General features: G+C 38.6%; 1 protein-coding gene across 3 annotated transcripts in view; it reads right to left on the bottom strand.

Annotated features, from left to right (window-relative positions):
- Positions 1-4,128: 4,128 nt before the first annotated feature.
- Positions 4,129-20,887, bottom strand: part of TP53I13 (tumor protein p53 inducible protein 13) — a 617,213-nt gene continuing 600,454 nt past the window's right edge. For all 3 annotated transcript variants that reach the window (XM_044054453.1, XM_044054452.1, XM_044054454.1), the window contains one exon: positions 4,129-4,890. In XM_044054453.1, coding sequence (XP_043910388.1) covers positions 4,787-4,890 — 104 coding nt within the window. In that variant the 3' untranslated portion in view covers positions 4,129-4,786. The remainder of the gene's footprint in view (positions 4,891-20,887) is intronic.

Here is a 20,887-nt window from a genome sequence, read left to right as displayed (position 1 = left end):
TGAAAGGAGATAGTTTTGGTATTTCAACATGTGAAACTGGCAATTCAAAGCCCTCATAGCTAGAGTGGAAGAAGTATAAACTTTCTTTCCCCATCTATCCAAGGCCCTGGCCTCTTTATCTGCAGGAACCGGATTCTTGACAACAGAAGCCTTAACACCTTTAGGCCCCTGGCTAACAGTTTCTGGGTCTGCCCTAGGACTCTTAAAAGATACTTATGAGCTTCAGGCACCCTGTAATACCTATCCGGCTTAACAGGAGCAGGAGGCAAAGAATCAGGATTAAGAGAAGCCTCTGTAAAAACATCTTCCACTACATCCAAAACAGGAGGTATAGCCAAAGGCCTATGCTGGGGTAAAAACAAAAATTCCCTAAGCCTTTTCCTGGAATCAGAGAAGTCCTGACCTTCCCACTTAAAATGCTCCCTCATGGAATGAAGAGTTTCTGAAAAGAAAAATCCTCAGGAGGAGAAGCAGAAGGAGTAGAATCATCCACATCAGAATCAGAATACGGAGAGTACTCCTGCAAGTCTTCAGCCGAAGACTCTGAAACATCCGAAGCCTGCTCAAAACTCCCTAGCTCAGGCTCCACCCTAGGTCTCTTATCAGGAGGGGGCAAAGAACCCCTAATCAAAGTAATCAAATCTTCTGCCATTTTAAGCATATGCTTCTTGGGCACAGTTCCTGAAGAACTAGGGGTGACACCAACTGAAGCTAAACCTGGCCTGCCTCTGGGAGAAGCCTTGGAAACAGAAGGAGAGGGCCTAACCACCCTAGGCAGGGAGGGGAGTATAGTAACCTGAGAAGCCCCATCACCCTGACCTGCCTCCTGAGAGGCCACATCCTGCAATAACAAAGTCTCTCCCTGGGATCCCAAAGAAACCTCCGGTGGAACCACCGGCTCCACCGACACCTCTAAAGAACCGGCGTCCGCACGGACGGTTCTTCTAGCCTAGGCTTAACTGCTTTGTCCTTGCGCTTCTTCGTGGAAGCGGGCGCCGGAGCATCCGACGTCATTTTATAATTGCACCGCTTCCCGTAGACTAACCTGGCACAATCTAATCTTCTCTTTATAGTGCGCTTATTGAATCTAGCACAAGAGCGACACCCAACAACGTCGTGCTCAGGCCCTAAACAAGGAATACACAAAGTATGATAATCTCTATGCGGTATCTGTTTCCCACAAGAAATACAATTATTCACTTTTTCTGACATCCGGTAAACCACTGAGGCAAGAAAAACTAAAATATTCCCCAACGGGGTACTTAGCCAACTTTGACTCGGTCTGAAACTCCGAAATCGAAAAATTTCAGAACGCCAACCGGCACTTGCAATACTGCTTCTGCATCGGACCATGCGGCAAAAAAGACTGAGGATATGACGTCGGTCATGCGCATTTGTACCCTGACGTCCTGATGTCAGTCAAATGCGCCTTGACCGACGTCAGCCTTATACTTTGATATTCGGGCCGACCGAGGACAGCGGACTACCCAAGTGTAAGGACTGCAGCAATGTGAGATGAAGAACATCACTAAACAGTTAGATAAAGTGCAAAATAATATACTTATGTCAGCTCTGTAATTCCAGATTGTTTAAGAAATACCCTCAGGCAGGCACAATGGAGCTTCTAGCAAGATAAGAGTTTGTGTGAATTTCTGCTTAATACAATAGTGTCCGTCGGTGATCCAGTGGGTCACAAACAGATTTATATTGTGTTTAACCAGTCTGTGATGCCAAAGTGGGGTATCAAAAGCGTTAATAAACTTAAAAGTAAGCTGTGTACATACAGTAAACACTTATCTAGTGCAGTGACTTGTTCGAAGATGTCAGCTAGATTTAAGAACCATGATCTGGACACTTATTTTCCATTTTTCAGGTAAAATCACTACATTCTTAATTCAGACTGAGTACTGGAAAACATGGGATTTTTTTCACAGAATTTGGCATTGTATGCTACAGTATATATTCAACATACAGCCTGCATTTGTTTCCTCTTTACTACTGATAAATTCAGCTTGTATCATTGTTCTGTACCTAGAATATTTCATCAGCTTGCTTCATTTGTTATATATATATATATATATATATATATATGGAATTTTTTCTGAATGGTAAATCAGTGCCCCCTGAGCATGATCTACCTTTTACAAAGCTAACTTTGGTAGGGTTTTGAGAATGGTGTGGGTCCCTTACTTATGAGGTCCAAGAAGATGCAGTCCAGCACTCTGCAGATGATGCTGACAGGTCTATAGCTACTAGAAGCTGTGGTTGAATAACTTAAGGATGTGTCTGACAGAACGTGTTTCATACTAACCAGGAAATATTCAGTATGTTAGTACTACAGCTGGTGTTTTTCAGTCTTAGACTGCACTTTTAGTATCTGTTCATAGGTGATTACTGAAGGGGGATTAGACTGGATACATTATATGGGGAAGTTTAGAGGTAACAGGATAAGCTAGAACTGAATTTATCTGAAAGAACATTAGCTATAATCTTAGGCTTTGAGTGGTGTGAGTAGAGAATAACTTTGGAGCAATCCTGGGTGTTACTTTTGAGGTTCTGCACATAGTTAAATTATGTCTTATAGTTATCCTTTGCTGCTGATGAAGACATTTTCAGTTTGTGATTAACCCTTAATTTGTTCCGTTCTTTAGGGCCAAGAGCTTTTTTGTTTATTGCTGACTTACACTATCAGGTTTTGTCTCAACTTAGCATTACACTTGTGTTGAACAGAAACAAGAACCTCTTTGTAAGAGATGAGAAGGAAATTTTAATTTTGGGTATATGTGGTAGCATCTGCTTAGTCATTATGGGGTGTAGGACTACTCTGTCTCAAGTATTCATGCATGAAGAAACTGGTCTTGGAGAGGTCTCAAGACTGTTGCCTTGGTGAAGACCATCTCACCAACACAGGGTGAATAAAACAGAGCTGTGATCTGACTTGACCAGTAAAGGTATTACAGTTGACATGCTGGTGCCACTACTGGGAAAAGAGCACTATTTGATCAGAGGAGTTTGCAATGATAATAACTGAGCATATTCACAGAGGTATAAGTGTGCCAATTTATGGGAAGGTAATATCACCTAGAAAGACTATGTTTGGCTTAACAGGGAAGAACTCTGTTTTATGATGGATTTTGCAGATGTCATTAACTAGTTGCTGTAGCTGGGCAGGAGGTCTTATTTACTGATATTATGATATGTATGAGTTCAGAGGTGTTTTTCTGGTCGATTATTGTAGAGATGGAGATGATGATTCAGAAAAAGGACCGATAACACCAGCAAATCAACTGCTAGCTATACTTGCAGGCTTAGATGAACAGAAGTTAGAGAAAGTAAGGAGTGAGTGCTGTCACTACTCTAGAACTAGGTTTCAGTAACAACAAAATACCCCTACTTTCAGAATTTGGACAGCCTCAAGAAAGTTTTTTTTTTTTAAACAGTGATATTACCAGATTCAGAATCTGTATTTTACTAGGTTGGTGGCCTAAGCAGACCGATATTGCCTTAAAGTAAAAAAAAAAAAAAGAAGCACTATGACAGTACAGAAGAAATAAGCCATATGTTAAAGTCCTGAGGGAATAGGCATAGGCCATCCTATTAAAAGAAGAGGTACTGACTTATCTCCCTCCAGGCTGACACGCACACACACATGGCCCCTTCAGAATATAACCAATGACTAAGCCAGCTATTATATATAAATCATATTTTTCTAGTCATGTACTTTGAGCCCAAAAAGGATCCTGAATGTTCACAGACTTGCTACAAATTTACATGAAGCATATATTGTGCTGCTAAAAAAAAAACATGTGTATTGTCTGCAGTGTTGCATACATAAATTAATGGGAAGAGTCTGTCCTCTGTACCCAACACCTTCATTTGTATAGATATATTCAGTTATGCTGTGTCATAATTCCACTTATCTGCCACTGAAATGCTGTCCTGCAAAAATGCCAATAAAATGTTCTCCCTCATTCACTGCTCTTGCAGAAATTCTAGTTTGTCAATGAATATTTAATAAAAGACAACCTACTTAACGGGGTTGTGTCTTTTTTTTTTGTTTGTTTGGTTTTTTTTTGTGTGTGGACTGTCTAACCCTTTCGGCAGAAGATGAGAATCCAGACACTGTACTTGATCTGGTAATAGCTGCCTTACTATAATTTTATATTGTATACAATCAAATAACATTTAAAACAAATCCTTACAAAATGCAGCAAGTCATCATAAAGGGTTAGTTTTACATCATCCTTGCATTGTGCCAATAAACATTTTTACATTACATACCATTAGTGGAATATCTTTTCAGACTTAAGCTGGGTTAGAAGAAAAAGCTTAAACAGTTAATCATTCACTTAAAGGTTTAAAAAGGCATTTTAAAATTTAATTTTTTAAAAATACGTTTCCCTTTGCTGGGCTTCCAACAGAGATATCACAAAATATTTCTTCTATCGATGCACAATTCCCAATCCAGGTCACTTGTAGGAGGTACTTTAGGGGTTGAATCTTAACGTGTTCAGAGTCCTATTAAATGCATCTTATTCCTTCACTTGTAGATATATTAGTGTGCATTGCTGGTAATGTCTCTTGAACTGAATGAATAAAACAAAAATCTGTGACAGAATACATGAATTCAAATTTGTCTTTTTATACTTCTTCTGCAGGCAGGTTCCAGTTGAACCGGAGAAGTTCACATTTGAAGAGGTTTTCAAGAATTAAAAGTTGTTTTATTGAATTGTAGGGACAGCTGTACTTCCAAAAATGTGCTTGCTTGACATCCTATTTTTCACTTCTAATCTGATAAGTTGTTCAAATTTTCATACAGGACTGTCTTTTTACATCCTCGGAGTTTCTTTTTTCTCTTCTTCCCAAGCCTCAAACGTCTCTTTATAATATCTAATTTTGAAAGGGAAAAAGAATACAGGTGAGTGAGAATGGGTGTATTTATTTTCTAGCACTTTCTTTTAATGCAAGAGTACCCAAAGGATCAGGCAGAAAAGAATTAACAGTTCACCAACTATGAATTAATGTAAAATTAAAATTACTACAGTGCCTTCCACATGTTTAGACCAACAGTACAGACTGGGGCTAAAGGTGGAGGTGATTCAGTCTCAGTTAGCAACAAGCATACCTCCAGGTTGGTTAAACATGACACTATGGAGCTCATCCACATGCTAGTCATGATAGGTAAAGTCCCCCACCCCTCACCATATCATGGCTAGCTGCAAGTCACCACCAATGCCCCTAGAGTCTCACAACTCAACTAAACCTACTAGAGGTGCTCACCATCCAACTAAACACTCTATTCATGGGTGACTTCAGCTACCCCTCTACAGACTGGGAAACGTTACACAGCCTCGAATTCAGACACAATGCTTCCTGTACTTTAACACAAACACTCTAGAACAGAGAGTGCACACTCCAACATAATAGATCTAGTACTCACCAACATGGCACAGCATTGCACCATCCCTGTGTCATGTCTTTCCTTGTGAGGTTGGATCATAAAGCTCTCATTTGAAGTAAAACAAAAATCAACCCAGAAAATGCTGGTAAACCAATAAGAGGAACTATTCAAAGGCAAACTACATCCTATTGACAGTTTACCAAAATTCTAGGGTCCCCCCAACCCAGAAACCATAGCTACCCATGCAAAATTATTCACAGAATGACTATAAAAACATACAAAAGGCTGCACATGGGCTGCTGTACCCACCAGAAATAAGTAAAAAGAAACGCCGCTACTGAAATCATCACCTAAAAAGGATATATAATAAAAGGAGAAAACGCATGGCCAAAATCAGGTAAAGCAATTCCCTTAAAGACAAGTGCTACCTTATATAATTAAACAAGAAACTAAAGTGTAATTATGTCCAACAAGGCCAACTATAGGGTCTGGATAGCCTTGCAGGCTGACCATCAGAAGGCCTTATTTGGCTACATCCAGAACCTAAGATTTAACACATGACAGTGTGGTGAATGGTACTATCTACACTGATAACTGCAACATAGCAACCCACATTCACGGCTAAAGTGCATACAGATGTACAAGATGCAGCCTACATTGATCAATTACATTACAGTGACTATGAAACCATGGCAAACCACTTTGCAGCTAAACCATGACAAAGGACAAATTATTATCCCAAGGATAAAAATACAAAAGAGGATATTCCAGGTTGACTGTCACAGCTGCTCTTTTGTCCTTAACCCATTAAGCTGTCTGCTTAACAGATGAGGTCATGGTTGCAATTTGGCTCACAGAAACCAAGTGTAAAGACTTTTTATTTCTTTTTGTATACAATTTAAAACTGTATAATTCCTCAGATGAGGAGCTGAAAGCACAACTGAAAATTGTAACCACTTTCTCAGATGATATAAGAAAGTCATTTGGTCCTAATAAATGTGCAAAAGCAACATTTAAAGCAAGAAATCTGCAGCACCAAGAAAATATCAGTCTGGGACATGAATGTGATAGAAGGGAGCAGAAGGGAGTGTATAAATATATGGGAACTGATGAAGGATCAACAATTAAACATGAACAAATCCAAACAAAACTCGGTAAGAAATATTGTGGAAGACTAAAATTAATACTGAAAACACCCCTGGCATCTAGGAACAAAGTCCAAGCTATAAACCGATTTGCTCTTCCTGTTATAACTTGCAGTTCTGGGGTGATTGGATGGTTCCAAACGGTAATAAATTATATGAACAGAAAAACAAGAAAAATGCTTCATGCTTCTCAAATGACATATAAAAAACAGTGTAACCAAGATTATGCATGCTTCATTATGAAGGAGGCATGGGTCTCTTGAAATTAATTACATGTATAGATCTGCAAAGTCATTGAAAGAATTATCATGGAAATGATCAGTAATGTCATGGGAAACCTCCAGACACTTGACTCTACCCAATTTGCTTTCACAAAGAACAGGTCAAGCCTAATCAACTTGGTGGACAACTCTGCCTTCTTTGAAGAGGGTAAAATTGTTCACACTGCATAACTTGACCTGGCCAAGGTATGACAGAATCCCCAATATGTTACAAGGTGGGTGGCCAGCTGGTTCACAGAAGGACCCGGAAGTTAGAATTGGTAAGTCCACCTCTACAAAGAGGCCAGTCACAAGTAGAGTCCTCAAGGTTCAGTCCTGCGACCACTCCTTTTTGGCATTTACTTATCTGAAGACAAGGCCAACATCAATGGCCTCCAGTGGACTAAATTTGCTGATGATCATAAATTAGGAGCTGCCATTGAGTCGCCCACTGACACAAATGTTCTCCAGGAAGGGCCGACACAGAAACAACTGTTGCCATAGCCAAGGAATAAAGTTAAATGCCAAGAAATGCATAATTGTGTCCTTCGGGAAGTCATTCACCCATGGTAACCATCATACTGACAACATACCCCTAAGAGTTGATCCAGTAGTCAGGGACTTCAGGACATACACGGGCAGTAATCTAGACTTTGAACATCACGTGTCTACATTAGTAAAGAAATCATTTAATGTTGTGCCACTTATAAACAAATGTATGACATCTAGGTCCAAGGAAGTCACTGTTCCACTGTATTTGGCATTCACCAGACCTAACATTGAGTACAAAGTCACTCTGGTATGCACCTAACCAGGAATAACCAACAACTGGAATGTCCAAAGAGGGTCCTCACTAAAAAATACAGGGTATAACATGTCCTATGCAGACCACCTCAAGGCCCTATCCCTGTACTCTGTCTCCTACAGACTCTGGATGGGGGAGATCTATGCCTGGCATACAAGGCATTGTCAGACCCCACTCTGCTGGACCTTCTGCATATCCGCAAAACAAACAGCACCAGAATTACCCATTCTAAAGACTTAAAACTTGCCTGTGATATAAACAGGACCTTCTGGACAGACATGTATCTCAGAGATTTCCCCTTCTCTGAAACAGGCTCCCCATCCATGTGAAGCAGAGTTGGTCCCTAACCCAATCCAAGTGCAACTTGGACAACTGGATGGAGAAGAGGAAATCCGTCCCTACTTTAGCACCTGTGTCTCTAATGGACACAAGCAGCCTGTAAATGGTTCATCTCCCAGGCCCCTGCTTGTAAATGTTTCATCTCCCAGGACCCTGCTTATGCTTATCAAGGATACCAGAACTAGTCAAAGATGCATGGCTAGGCTTAAAAAGGCCCTTGTGGTCATTAGTCTAGTAAACACCTATGAACCTATGACTGCATAAATATCTGCTGACTTCACCAGAACTAAGCATGATGAGCATTTTAAAACATTAGGAGAACAAGTCTAAAATGACTTCCCTGCTTAATTTAGCAGAAGCATATCGGTGTCAAGCAGGAATGGAAATCAAACCAGAAGCAAACACAAATCAGGCAACAATTGAATGTGCCAACAAAAAAAGAAGAAAGAATATAACAAGAAGGATGAGATGAGAATACAAGAAATGTGGAAAAAGGCATAAATATAACTGCTTGGACAGAAAACTCCTGGGATAACCTCATGTTGATCAGGATGTGACACAGGAATGGTTAAGGAGAAGTGAATTTAAACCAAAAGATGAAGGGTTAATATTGGTGGCCAGAACAACTTGAACATGTGGGAGAAATGGACAAATGTAGATTCTGTAAAACAGAATTGAAAACACTCGCACTTGCTGGGTGTGATAGTCTAATGGATGACAGCCTGTACTCTGAAAGGCATAATAAAATGGCAAGACTGTTGCCCTGGCGATTGTGCAAACATTACAACATTAAAGTAGCTATGGGGCATTGATGGCATGGAAATGTAAGCCACAGGGCATTATAGAGAATGATGAAGTTCATATCACATGGAATCAACCATTACAATGAGGTCAGGATAGCCTCAGGCTAAGGACAATCAGAAGGCCTTCTTCAGCTACATCATGAACCTTGGAGGTAACATACACAGCAGTACCAAAATGGTTGTGAACGGTATCACCTACACTGATCTGGGTGACATAGCAAATCTACTGGCTGATACATTCTGCCCAAATTTCACCCCCTAGATCCACCAGATGAAATCCCCCCCCCAACATACTTCCCCCATTTATCAGCAGGGACCAGTGCTGGCAGCACTGAACACCATCTCCATGAGTCTTGACAACGTCCCCGGTTGACTCCTAAATGGTCTAAAATGTGACCTATAACAACCACTTAAGGCACTCCAGCTACGTCCTTGAAACAGGGTTACATTCCAAGTGAAAGGAAGACTGCAACAGTCATTCAGTTCCACAAGGGACGGACCATCAACTGACCCAGGGAACTATAGATTAATTCTAACAAGCCTCATGTGCAAAGCCATGGAGTACATTATCATGAAAATGATAAACAAGGACATTGGCAACCTACAAACACTGGACCATCCCAATTTGGCTTTAAGAGAAGGTCATACCTACTTAACCTGGTAGACTTCTTTGACAGGGTCACCAAGGCAGTGGACAAGGGTAAAAGGACATACTGTGTATCCTGACCTGGCTAAGGCATTTGATACATTACCCCACTCAGGCATAGTTGACAAGCTCACATAGTAACACTCGAATAGCTTAAATAGTAATGACAATCTCAACCGCACTTGTAGAATGTTCTTTAGCAACTAGATCAGCTTAATAATGCTTACTGATGACTTCAAAAACTGTGCAGACTAGCAAGGAAGTTGAAGGCTTACCAACACTTAGCAGTATCTTAGAAACTTCATAAAGAATGCCACAAACCCCAGTCTTAGTTCAAAAATCACTTATATTAAAAGACAAAAACATAGATATGGTTTAGCACGTTCATCCCAAACCTTGGAACTTCTTCAGATCCATTGCTTGCAAGTTAGAAACTTCATTAAATATTAAAATAAGTTACAAAATGACCAATTATTAGTCACAATCAATTAAGCAGTAGAAATTAAAGAAATATAAAAAAGTTAAATAGTTTTTATACATAAAAAAAAATCATTGTACCTAAAATTCATACAAAAACTACTTGGTGCCTACAATTAGAATTAAAAACATATGCAGAAAATTGTGTGTGAATGAATAAAAAATTTTTATTCAAAGACTTATTGTAAGGTTAAAAAGTTTAAAAAGTTCTAAAATATAAAGTGTGGAAATAGGCTTAAATATGTGGCTTGTAAAAGGGTAGGAAGTGTACAGCACACCTTCCAACCATACCGAATTACTCGGTAAAAAACGAGTTTTGGGATCCAAATAATGGGGTGCCACGATTCCCGAGTGGCACCCCTTCATTTACAATTTTTTTTCCAGCTTTGTTATTAATTTTTTTTTCTTTCACGCTTTTGAGCTGATGTCATCAAGTGCGTGATGACATCAGCTCAGTCAGCATGTTGGAATTGAGCTTTCCGGCTGTTCGAATGGAGAGAATGAGCTTTCCGGCAAAAACACAGGGAGTTTAGGCTGTTTGAATGAGTTTTCCAGTGAGAATGTGGCTTCTCTGCACAAGAACGGAGGGTGTTTAAGCTGTTTTTCTGAAAGGAACCCTTGCGAGGAAGGAACAGAGAGTTTTTGCTAAGAGAACGGAGGGAGTTTATTTTTCTGCAAAGAACAGGGAAGTTATTTCTGAGTATCTGCACAGCAAGGAGAGTTTATGGGAACAGCGAAACAACTGCTGCAAGGCACTGTTTTCACTTGAACAGAGAAATAAAGTGTGTGTGTGTCTTATGACTGGAATTCTGAATTTCTCCAATTACTGTGACATCTGCTCAGGATTATTTTTGTCAGTCTTTTTTTGAGAAAAAAAAACAGACTCCTACAAATTATTGTTTTAACATAGTTATAAGTAGTATGACAGATAAAGGCACCATTTACACAGGAAGGCCATATATCATATACTTTATACTCTTGGTCTTTGTGACTAGTTAAATTTCTCCAAGATGGGCTTTAAAGGCTGACTTAAGTGCATTTATACCTTGAAAAACTATTTATCCTGCAACACATGTAGTGATTAGGACTCAGCTACAATAATTTAGCCTAGCATTCTACCAGTTTGTTTACTCTTAAAGGTAAAATTGTTTTTTTTAATTAATGAAAGCTGTCCTGCTCTTTTGCCTTGGCAGAACTCTCTGTTCTATGTTGGCACTGAAACTTGATTTGCATCTTGCCTCCAGATGTCATTGTGCTCCCTTTGAAATGCAGTACAGTGCTTAGTAGGACTCTATCTCATGTGTTGAAGGAGGGATTATTTGGAGATGATGCTTTCACATCCTTACTAATTGTTAAGAACTGTACCTGTATTATCAGAAACCACAGACTGAGTCTTTTGACTTGTCTTCTGCTTGAGTGATGAGAGCTCAGAGGATTATAAAGAGGTTTGATAAATACGAATGTATGCATAAGAATCTGGTCCTCTCACTGACTTCTGTTTAGCATTCCTACATTAGATATCTGTTGGGCAATAATACATCAAAATAGATTACTTCTGCAGCCAGTTAAACAGGAACTTGGAGAATTATAGTAGAAGAAATGTAAAATGCAAGTTATATGTCATTTGTACTGCATAGTTAACAGTTTTATCTTCGTGAGTGATCCTTGTGTTCCACTGCCCAGTAATCTTGCTACTGACTTCCATGTGTGTGTGTGTGTGTGTGTGTGTGGTGGCTAGAGGTAATCAGGCCTCAAACCCTGTACCTTGGGTACAGGTAAAAAGAGCTTAAAGTCCCTAGCCACCACCACTTGTGAATTTATGCCTCATATTTTTGTTCTGTTCCTCATTAAATCTGGGTTTTTTAGGCTTTTGGGGCAAATCACTGAGGAATGAATTCACTAAATAATGGCAGGCATTTGAATTTCATACTTCATATTCTTCAGAAAAGAATGGTAACACAAAGCCTTTTATTCTAGCAATTTTTTCAAGTTTATAAGATCAGTATTTTAAATGTGTCCCTATTTTGGGGCTGTATTTCCCCATTATTGGCTTTGTCAAAGTTTTTTGTGCTAAGACATTGGCAGCTATGGTGAGAAGTGAAATCACTAAATGATAGCCATTTAAGTTTCAGTCTTCCTGTCTTTCAGGAAAGTGCTGATCTGGCTTAGTGGTATGTTCCTCTGACTGTAGTGCACAGGGTCCTGGGTTCAAGACTTGGCAGTGAAATGCATGGTGGATAACATTTTATTCAAGCAACTTTCCAAAATTATACAAGTAATGTTTAAAATGTGTCCCTGGTGTTTGGCCTTTTGCCCCCCCCCAAAAAAAAAGTGAAATTGAAAATAAGTGCAAGAAGCTGTGCAAGATGCATATGGCTTACACTACTGTCATTCTAGCTATCTATATATTATTGGTTCATGCATCATTGCCTACTGGAAAAATGTTCAAATAATAAAATTTAAAATGCAATTGTGTGGGGAAGTAGACTTTTATGAAGGAAATGTTCTGAATAGGGCAGTTTTGTCATTATTGGTTCATGCATTTTGTTTCATTGCCTACTGGAAAAATGTTTAAACAATAAATTTAAAATGTGCTCTTAGTCTAACAAGTGTGCTGTATTGTACAAGGAATATCATTTAATAAAGTCAGGAAGGTGTATCAAATAACGCATGTATGTTCTTGTTTTGTGGGCAAGGAGGCTATGATTTGAAAACAGCCCAAAGGTAATCTTTATCCACCACTAGCCAGATGATTTTCTTTGGATGTGGTGTGGGTTTCAATGCTGTCAATGAATGTGAGTTTCAAGGGCAGAGATGTTTTAATGCCAAGTCTATTTTCATTGTGAGGCATTATTGCTTTGTTTAGCAGATATCTATTAGTGTTTGCGCACTGTGCTATAAAATTTAAAAATAAAATCCAAATAATCACTGTGGAAGTAAAGCAGTATGCACACATTAGTGTTTATGGTAAATGGGGTGAAACAGCCTGGTAATGGGACACTGGAATGGCTGCAGGGAGACTCTGGTGCTGTATTTTGGTTCTGTTCTTCAGTTTGCATTTGAAAGTTGATATCCCACAATTCCACCGGAGTGGGCAGGGTTGTGTAATTATGTATGCACATTTTACGTTAATCAGCATACAGATTTATACCTATTTTTCATAAGCCTTGTGCAGATTTTTGATGTTTCCAGGTTGAGAGGCATGGTGTACAGAGCTAGCTAGTATTAAAGTTTAGCTGCTCTGCTCTTTTTTAAAATGGTGGTAATAGATATGTTTTCATTTAAACCATGGAGTGCTGCAGCATTAAGTCTTAGTTGCTTTCTCCTCTCTAATTCTGTTTACCATGCACCGCCCCTGGGAGAAAAAGGAACAGTTTCCAAGATATCAAACAAATTTAGTGTAGGTACGGCATAATAAAGTATTCTTGAACAGTGTACTGTTGATTTTTCTCTTATTGATAGCATACAAATGTTCACAGATTCTTTTAACTGTATTTCAGTTTTACCTACATAGAAATTCTCGCAACAATCACAGATAACAAGAAAAAACATCCACTCAGATGTACAATTTCTGTCACCTAAAAAAGATTTTTATAGTGGGGACTCTACCTCGACCTTGTTCTGGTTTAAAATGTAAAACACTGATTACATTCACACAACTTTCTCTATAGGTTTTTAATGCAAATTATACACACCAAGTTGTTTTTTTGTATGAATTTTAGACAATGATTTTTTCTGATGCATCAAAACTATTTAACTTTATATATTTCTTTAATTTCTACTGCTTAATTGATTGTGACTGATGATTTTTCGTTTTTTAACTTATTTTAATATTTAATAGAGTTTCTAACTTGTAACAGTTCTGAAGAAGTCCCAAGGTTTGGAATGAAAGAGCTAAACTATAGTTTGTGTTTTTTTATTTTTTTATTTAATATAAGTAGTTTTTGAACTAAGACTGGAGTGTGTGGTATTAACTTACAAAGTTTCTAAGATACTGTTAAGTGCTGGTAAACCTGCAACTTACTTACTGGTCTGCATAGTTTTTGAAGTCACAAATTGGCATTGCTAAGCTGATCTAGTTAATAAAAAACATTGTACAAGTGCATTTGAGACTGTCACTACTATTTAAGCCACCCAAGTGTTACTATGTGAGCTTCACAGTGTTGTTTTTTTAGCTGCAGGGTTGCACACTGGTTCCTTGTTCTTTTAGTCTGTCTTTTCAAGCATGACAGTACATTTGGGGAGTGCTTTTTTTTGCTACTTGAATTCTATTCACCAACAGACATAGTTGGAACATGTTCTGTATTCACTGAGGACACTGCTGCTCCAACTACACAGAGAGAATATATCTATGCGTCTATATTACATCGAAGCTTTAGTTAATTGAATAAAGCTCCATCTTGTAATATTGACAGCTAAAATTGTCAAACGCCCGATTCAACCAAAGGCCTTGGCCAAATCAAAAAAAAAATACTTTAAATCTGAAATCAAGTAGGGGGCTTCACCCCCACACCCCTACTTAAATATACCAATTCCGAGATCGCTCCAAATTGGAGAAACAGGCATACTCCACAGAACGGCAAAGGGAAGTGTTTCCCTGAGTTAAATAGGCTGTTCGAAAATTTACAGTTTCGATATTACAAGTTTGAGTTTTACTTACTTGATTAAGTAAAGCTTTGATCTTGTAATATAGAACCCCAGCTACATGCCTTCAGAGGGTGACTTAACCCAACTCATTGCACTTTTAACAAAAGTCACTCAGTTCAATTCAAACTCAGAAAAACTTGCCTGTCCAACTTCTAGTGCAAGAAACAGCTGTTTGGACACACCCCACCCAATGATGTCATCAGGAGGGACAGAGGTTTCAATAGGACCTCAGGAGAAGCTAGGAGAGAGCAGAAAGGGATTCCATATGGAGGAAATGCTTTTACAGGACATTTTTATGGACAAAAATGACTTTTCCAACAATGGTTAACAAAGAACTTGTTTTGGACTACAATGACCAAATACAACCATATCAAACATTTAAAACTATGCTGAATGATTTTGAAAACAAAATGGAAAAGGTGTGTGTAGTTTACAAATAGATAATTTATATTTAATGGATTGTTTAAGAGTTAAAAGGGTCCTTAAGCGGCTTAGAATATACAAATTTCCTAATGGCTTAGTGTTGAATTTAGAACTAAACAAATTAACTGAAATGTTTGATAGACATGGACTGGAATGAATTCAAGTGATAGTTAAGTTCAACAACACTAGACTCAATCAGTTGTTTGAGGAAATGAACAACTTGAATTCTGATATTACAAAAGACTTGTTTGAGCATAATAATGACAAATACAACAGCATTTTTCCTAAGGTATAACACAATGCTAGGCAGAACTGAAATAGGAAGCATAAGAAATTGGACAGAGACAAGGTAGAATACCTACAAGGGAAGACATATCAGACTCCCACAGTTAACTTTAACAGTTACTCTTCTGCAACTACACATGGTTTAGCTAGACCTAGCTTGGCCAACATCACTAATGTTCTTTCTGATAAAGCTGCACAACTGAAAGGACCTGAACAAAACATTTTTTTAACAACTTCATTGACTACTGGTGAAACATATGACAAAAATTTCCCTCCACTGAAAAGATCTGCAAGGATAGAAAACCAGCGCAGACAGGAATATTTTTTAGAATGATCTCAGAAACCAAAGGGACACAGAAATGGAGGGGGGGTGATTGGAAAAGGAACAATTAAACAGAACTGAACCACCCCATAATACCATAACTTCACAGTACAGTGACGGCATTTCTGTTACACACTGTGGTAAGATTTTCACCTACCGGGGTTTTAGTATTTACAACTACACAGACCTTAACATTGACAAAAACGTTTTTTCACTTTTCAACAAAGGTTTTAAGTTTGTGCCATCCTTTAAGACTGATTTAGCTGACACACTGGTAGAACTGAAACTCTACACAAGGAAGGACAACTTCCAAGTTAGTGTTTAAGAACCAAGGGACTGGGCTTGGAAATTCTTTGAATAAACCAGAAATGAGACTTAAGAGGAAAAGTACATTCAACCGACCCCTCCACCCTACTGTTACTATTTTTCAAAACACACTTGCAGCACTTAAATGCATAGACTAGCTACAAATCATACGACTAGGTATTATAATTTAACTAAGGAAGAAAGACTACTTATGAACACACTCAGAAAATGACAAGTCGCCGAGATTTATGAAGCCAAACAGGGGGGGGGGGGTTTGGCCATAGTGGACAGGACATCTTACATTAGCAGCATATGTAATTTATTATACAATGACAGACATGAAATAACACAAAAATTAAATAAACACTGCCTTAATGCAAGGGGCCATTAATGAGAAACTCTACGGGTTTCACATGAATAAACATCCAGTTATTACAGTGGTCTTGGAATACCCAAAATGCACAAAGATGTGATGGATCCCCTTACTGACTTACAGTGACTGTATATTTTAATGTATTTATTTATTTCCAGTTTGATGACTGGGAATGTCCACTGGGCTCAGGGAGCCTGTTTTCAGTGGAGGCCCAGGGAGAAAAGCTCCATGTTACAAAGTTTAGATACAGATACAATATAGAAAAGAACAATAATTTACAATTATGTTTCATGCTAGAGAGCAGGTATACAATTCCATCACATATTCATTAGCGGTATTTGTCGATCACATTTTGAAAAATTCCATGCACCCAGTTAAACACATTCTAAGAGACTTGTGGGATTTCCTTACTAAAGTAAAGCATGAGTATTTTCAACAAAATGCGAGTTTTTCTACGATAGATATGACTGATCTTTTAACCTCAATACCACACAAGGAAGGTCTGGAATATTTTCATATAGCTATTTTGGAACTAACCAATGTAGACAACACAATGATAAACTTTATTATAGAAATTATGAATACTACACTTCATAATAATTTTATTATCTTTGAGGGAGGAGTTTTTTTTAGAAAACTAAGAGTAGCCATGGGTACAAGTTGCGTCCCCATGTATGCTAATCTTGTTATGTTTGCCTAGGAACATAATTCTGTCTTTAACTCTTGAGTACAATGACAAATGGTTAGTTTACCTTCATTTTTTGGATGACATTTATTCTCTGGAATGACCAAGGGACATTAATAGACTTTTCTACTTACATGAACACACAACTACTTTTCTCAAATTCACCCACACAAACTCTGACCACAAAATTAATTACCTTGACATTACACTACACGAAGATTTAGACAATGAATGTTTTGGATCCATCATTTTCAGGAAACCAACATTCTCAAATAGCTATTTAGAATACAACAGTTGCCACCCATGGCATACTAAAAGAAACATTTTCAAGGGGGAACTGGTAAGAGCTGTTAAGATGTGCTCACATTTTGGTAAACTTCAAAGTGGATGTAAACAAGCTGACCTGTATGTTTACAAAAAGAGGTTACCCTCAAGACCTTTTGAAAAAGTTAGGGGATGAAATAATTATTGTCTGGGAGAACAAATATAAACCCTTGTTTAGGGCTCTTGTTAGGGTTACAGCAGACTGATATCCATATTTCACCCATGAATTCTTGCAAAACAGCTACATCAATTCTATGCTATTACCTTATGGGTCACATTCAAAGGAAATTAAAAAGACAATAGCCAAAAGCTAGTGTATCTTTAAAGGTAACTTGGAGATTTTGTCATTTTTACGTGAGGCACCTAAATTTGTCTTTAAAACAAGTTGGAATTTGAAAAATTTACTAGAAAACCATACAAAGGACGTTTCAAGGTGTAAAGGAACTGGCACAATGATGTGGTGCATGTAATCAGTGTTTTTACATTATAAACAAGAACAAAGTCTAGGTAGGGTCCCCCACTACAGAAATCTTTTTAGGGGACAGAATTTGTACATCTAAGTGGGTCGTTTATCACGCTGTGATTGCTGCGAGAATTTCTACACAGGTAAAACTGAAAGACAGTTAAGAAAAAGAATCTAGAAGGCCAATGTCAATGGTCTCTAGGTGACTAAATTTGCAGATGACTGCAAATTAGGAGCGGTCATTTAATTTCACACTGGAACAAATGTTCTCCAGGAGGGGCTGACACAGACAACTGGTGTCAGAGCCATGGACTAAAACTAAATGCTAAGAAATGCATAATCATATCCTTTGGGAAGTCATCCAACCCTGGTAACTACCACAATGACAACACACCCCTTAGAGCTGACCCAGTAGTCAGGGACTTAGGGACACACATAGATAGTAACTAGCCTTTGACCATCATGTGTCTACAGTGGTGAGGAAATCATTCTATATTTCGTAACTTATAAACAAAGGTGTGGCATCTAAGTCCAAGGAAGTCACTGTTCCGCTGTATTCGGCGTTCATCAGATCTAACACTTGAGAACAATGCCCCCTTTGGTATGTACCTATCCAAGCATATCCAACAATTGGAACATCCACAGAGGTTCCTCACCAAAAGAATACAGGGAGTAAGTAAAATGTCCTATGCAGACTGCCTCAAGGCCCTATCCCTGTATTCTGTCTCCTACAGGCTTTTGAGGGGAGATCTATGTCTGGCATACAGGGCACTGCCAGACCCCACTCTGATGGACCTCCTGTATATCCACAAAACAAAACACTAGAATTACCCATTCCAAAGACTTAAACCTTTCCTGTGGTATAAATAGGTCCTGCTGGAGAGAGAGGTATGGAACCCAGAGACTACTGCATCTATGGAACAGGCTCCCCATCCATGTGAAGCAGAGTTCCTCCCTAACCCAATTCAAGTGCAACTTGGACAACTGGATGTAAAACCAGAAATTCATCCCTGGTTTGGCACCTATGTCTCTAATGGACACAGGTAACCTGTAAATGGTTCATCCCCCAAGTCCCTGCTTACACTTATCAAGGGTATCAGAACTTGTCAGAGATTTGGGATGCATGGCTAGGCTTAAAAAGGCCCTTGTGGTTGTTAGCCTCAAACACCTATGAACAAACATATGCATGCTACCAGCAAGACAAACACCAACAGTGTACTGTTCAAACATACTTTATTATGCCCTACCTACACTACATTTCAGTTTGGTATCTTGGAAACTCTTCCTTTCTCTCCCAGGAGTGTTGCATGGGAAACAGAATTAGACAGCAGAAAGCTAATAAGGCAACTAAGACTTAATGCTGCAACACTCACTAGTTTAAATGAATAGACTTACCCCTTCTAAAAGACAGAGCAGCTCAACTTTAATACTAACTAGTTCTTACACTTCCTAGCCTTTTACAAGGCATGTATTTAAGCCTATTTCCACACTTCATATTTTAGCACTTTTTAACCTTACAATAAGTCTTTGAATAAAAATATTTTATTCACTCACACAATTTTCTTTATAGGTTTTAGTATGAATTATATGCACCAAGTTGTTTTTGTATGAATTTTAGGTACAATGATTTTTTTGATATATCAAAGCTATTTCACTTTGTATATTTCTTTATTTTTACTGCTTAATTGATTGTGACTGATAAATGGTCAGTTTGTGATTTATTTTAATATTTAATGGAGTTTCTACCTTGTAGGTAATGGTTCTGAAGTCCCACGGTTTGAGATGAAAGCATTAAACCATATTTATGTTTTTATTTTTTTAATACAAGTGATTTTTGAACTAAGACTAGAGTTTGTGGCATTATTTATGAAGTTTCTAAGATACTGCGAAGTGTTGGTAAACCTGTAATTTCCTTAATAGTCTGCACAGTTTTTGAAGTCACCAGTTAGCATTGCTAAGCTGACCTAGTTACTAAAGAACATAAGTGTGTGTGTGATACTGTCACTACTATTTAAGCCACCCAAGTGTTACTACATGAGGCTCATTGTGTTATTTGGTATTTTTCTAGCTGCGCGGTTACATGCTGGTTTCCTGTTCCTACAGCTGACAAACTCTCTGAGCTAGGCATAGACCCTTACATAACTTGCTGGATTGCTGACTGACTGACAGACAGGACCCAAGAAGTCAGAATATGTAAGATCACCACCAAGAGGCTAGTTACCAGTGGAGTACTCCAGGGCTCCATGCTTGGCCTGCTCCTGTTTGGCATCTACTTCTTGGAAGTTGATGGTAATGTTAAAAGCCTCTGGCTCGACACATTCGCAGATGATTGTAAACTGGGAGCAATTACAGATTTCCTTCAAGCCAAAAGCATCCTGCAAGTGAGTTTAACACACACAAATGACTAATGACCTAAAACTCAATGCCAAAAAATGCATTATAATGCCCTTTAGGAAACTCTCAACACAAGTTAATTATTCAATTGGAAAAAAAAATGCCCTTAAGAGTCGGCCCAGTAGTAAGGAATCTAAGAAAATAGACAACAATCTGCCCACTGACCATCATGTAGTTAAAATAATAAGAAAATCATTCGGTCACCCAACTTATAGGTAAGGGTGTGGGATGCATGGCTAGGCATCTAGGTCCAAGGAATTTATAGTACCACTCTACTCGTCCCTTACCAGACCTATCATTTAATGCAATGGCCCCTTTGGCATTTATCTAACCAGACACTTGCAACATTTGGAATGCTCACAAAGGTTTTTCACCAGGAGAATTCAGGGCATGAATACCCTGTCCTCCACTAATCGCTTAAAGGCTTTGTCCCTCCCTGTATTCAGTCTCCAACAGGCTGCTGACAGGGGATCTTTGCCTTGCTTACAGAGCTTCCTCAGACCCATCCCTGATGGATATGTTGCATATGTACAAAACAAACAGCACCAGAAACACTAGATCCAGGGATTTGAGATTGGTTGTGAAAAACAGAAAGTGCTGGTGAGACAGATACATGATCCCAAAAGATCCCTGCACTATGGAATACTTATTTATTTAATTCCAGTTTGATGACTGGGGAGGTCCATTGGGCTCAAAGAGCCCATTTTCAGTGGAGGTCCGGGGAGAAAAACTCCAATAATACATAGTACAAGCTCCATATTATGAAGTACAATACATAGTGGAAACAGA

Source organism: Protopterus annectens, chromosome 13.part0 (genome assembly GCF_019279795.1).
Source record: "Protopterus annectens isolate FY-2018-M chromosome 13.part0, PAN1.0, whole genome shotgun sequence".
Classification (NCBI taxonomy): Eukaryota; Metazoa; Chordata; order Ceratodontiformes; family Protopteridae; genus Protopterus; species Protopterus annectens.
Note: the sequence above shows the minus strand (reverse complement) of the source record. Positions and strands in the feature narration are given on the sequence as shown.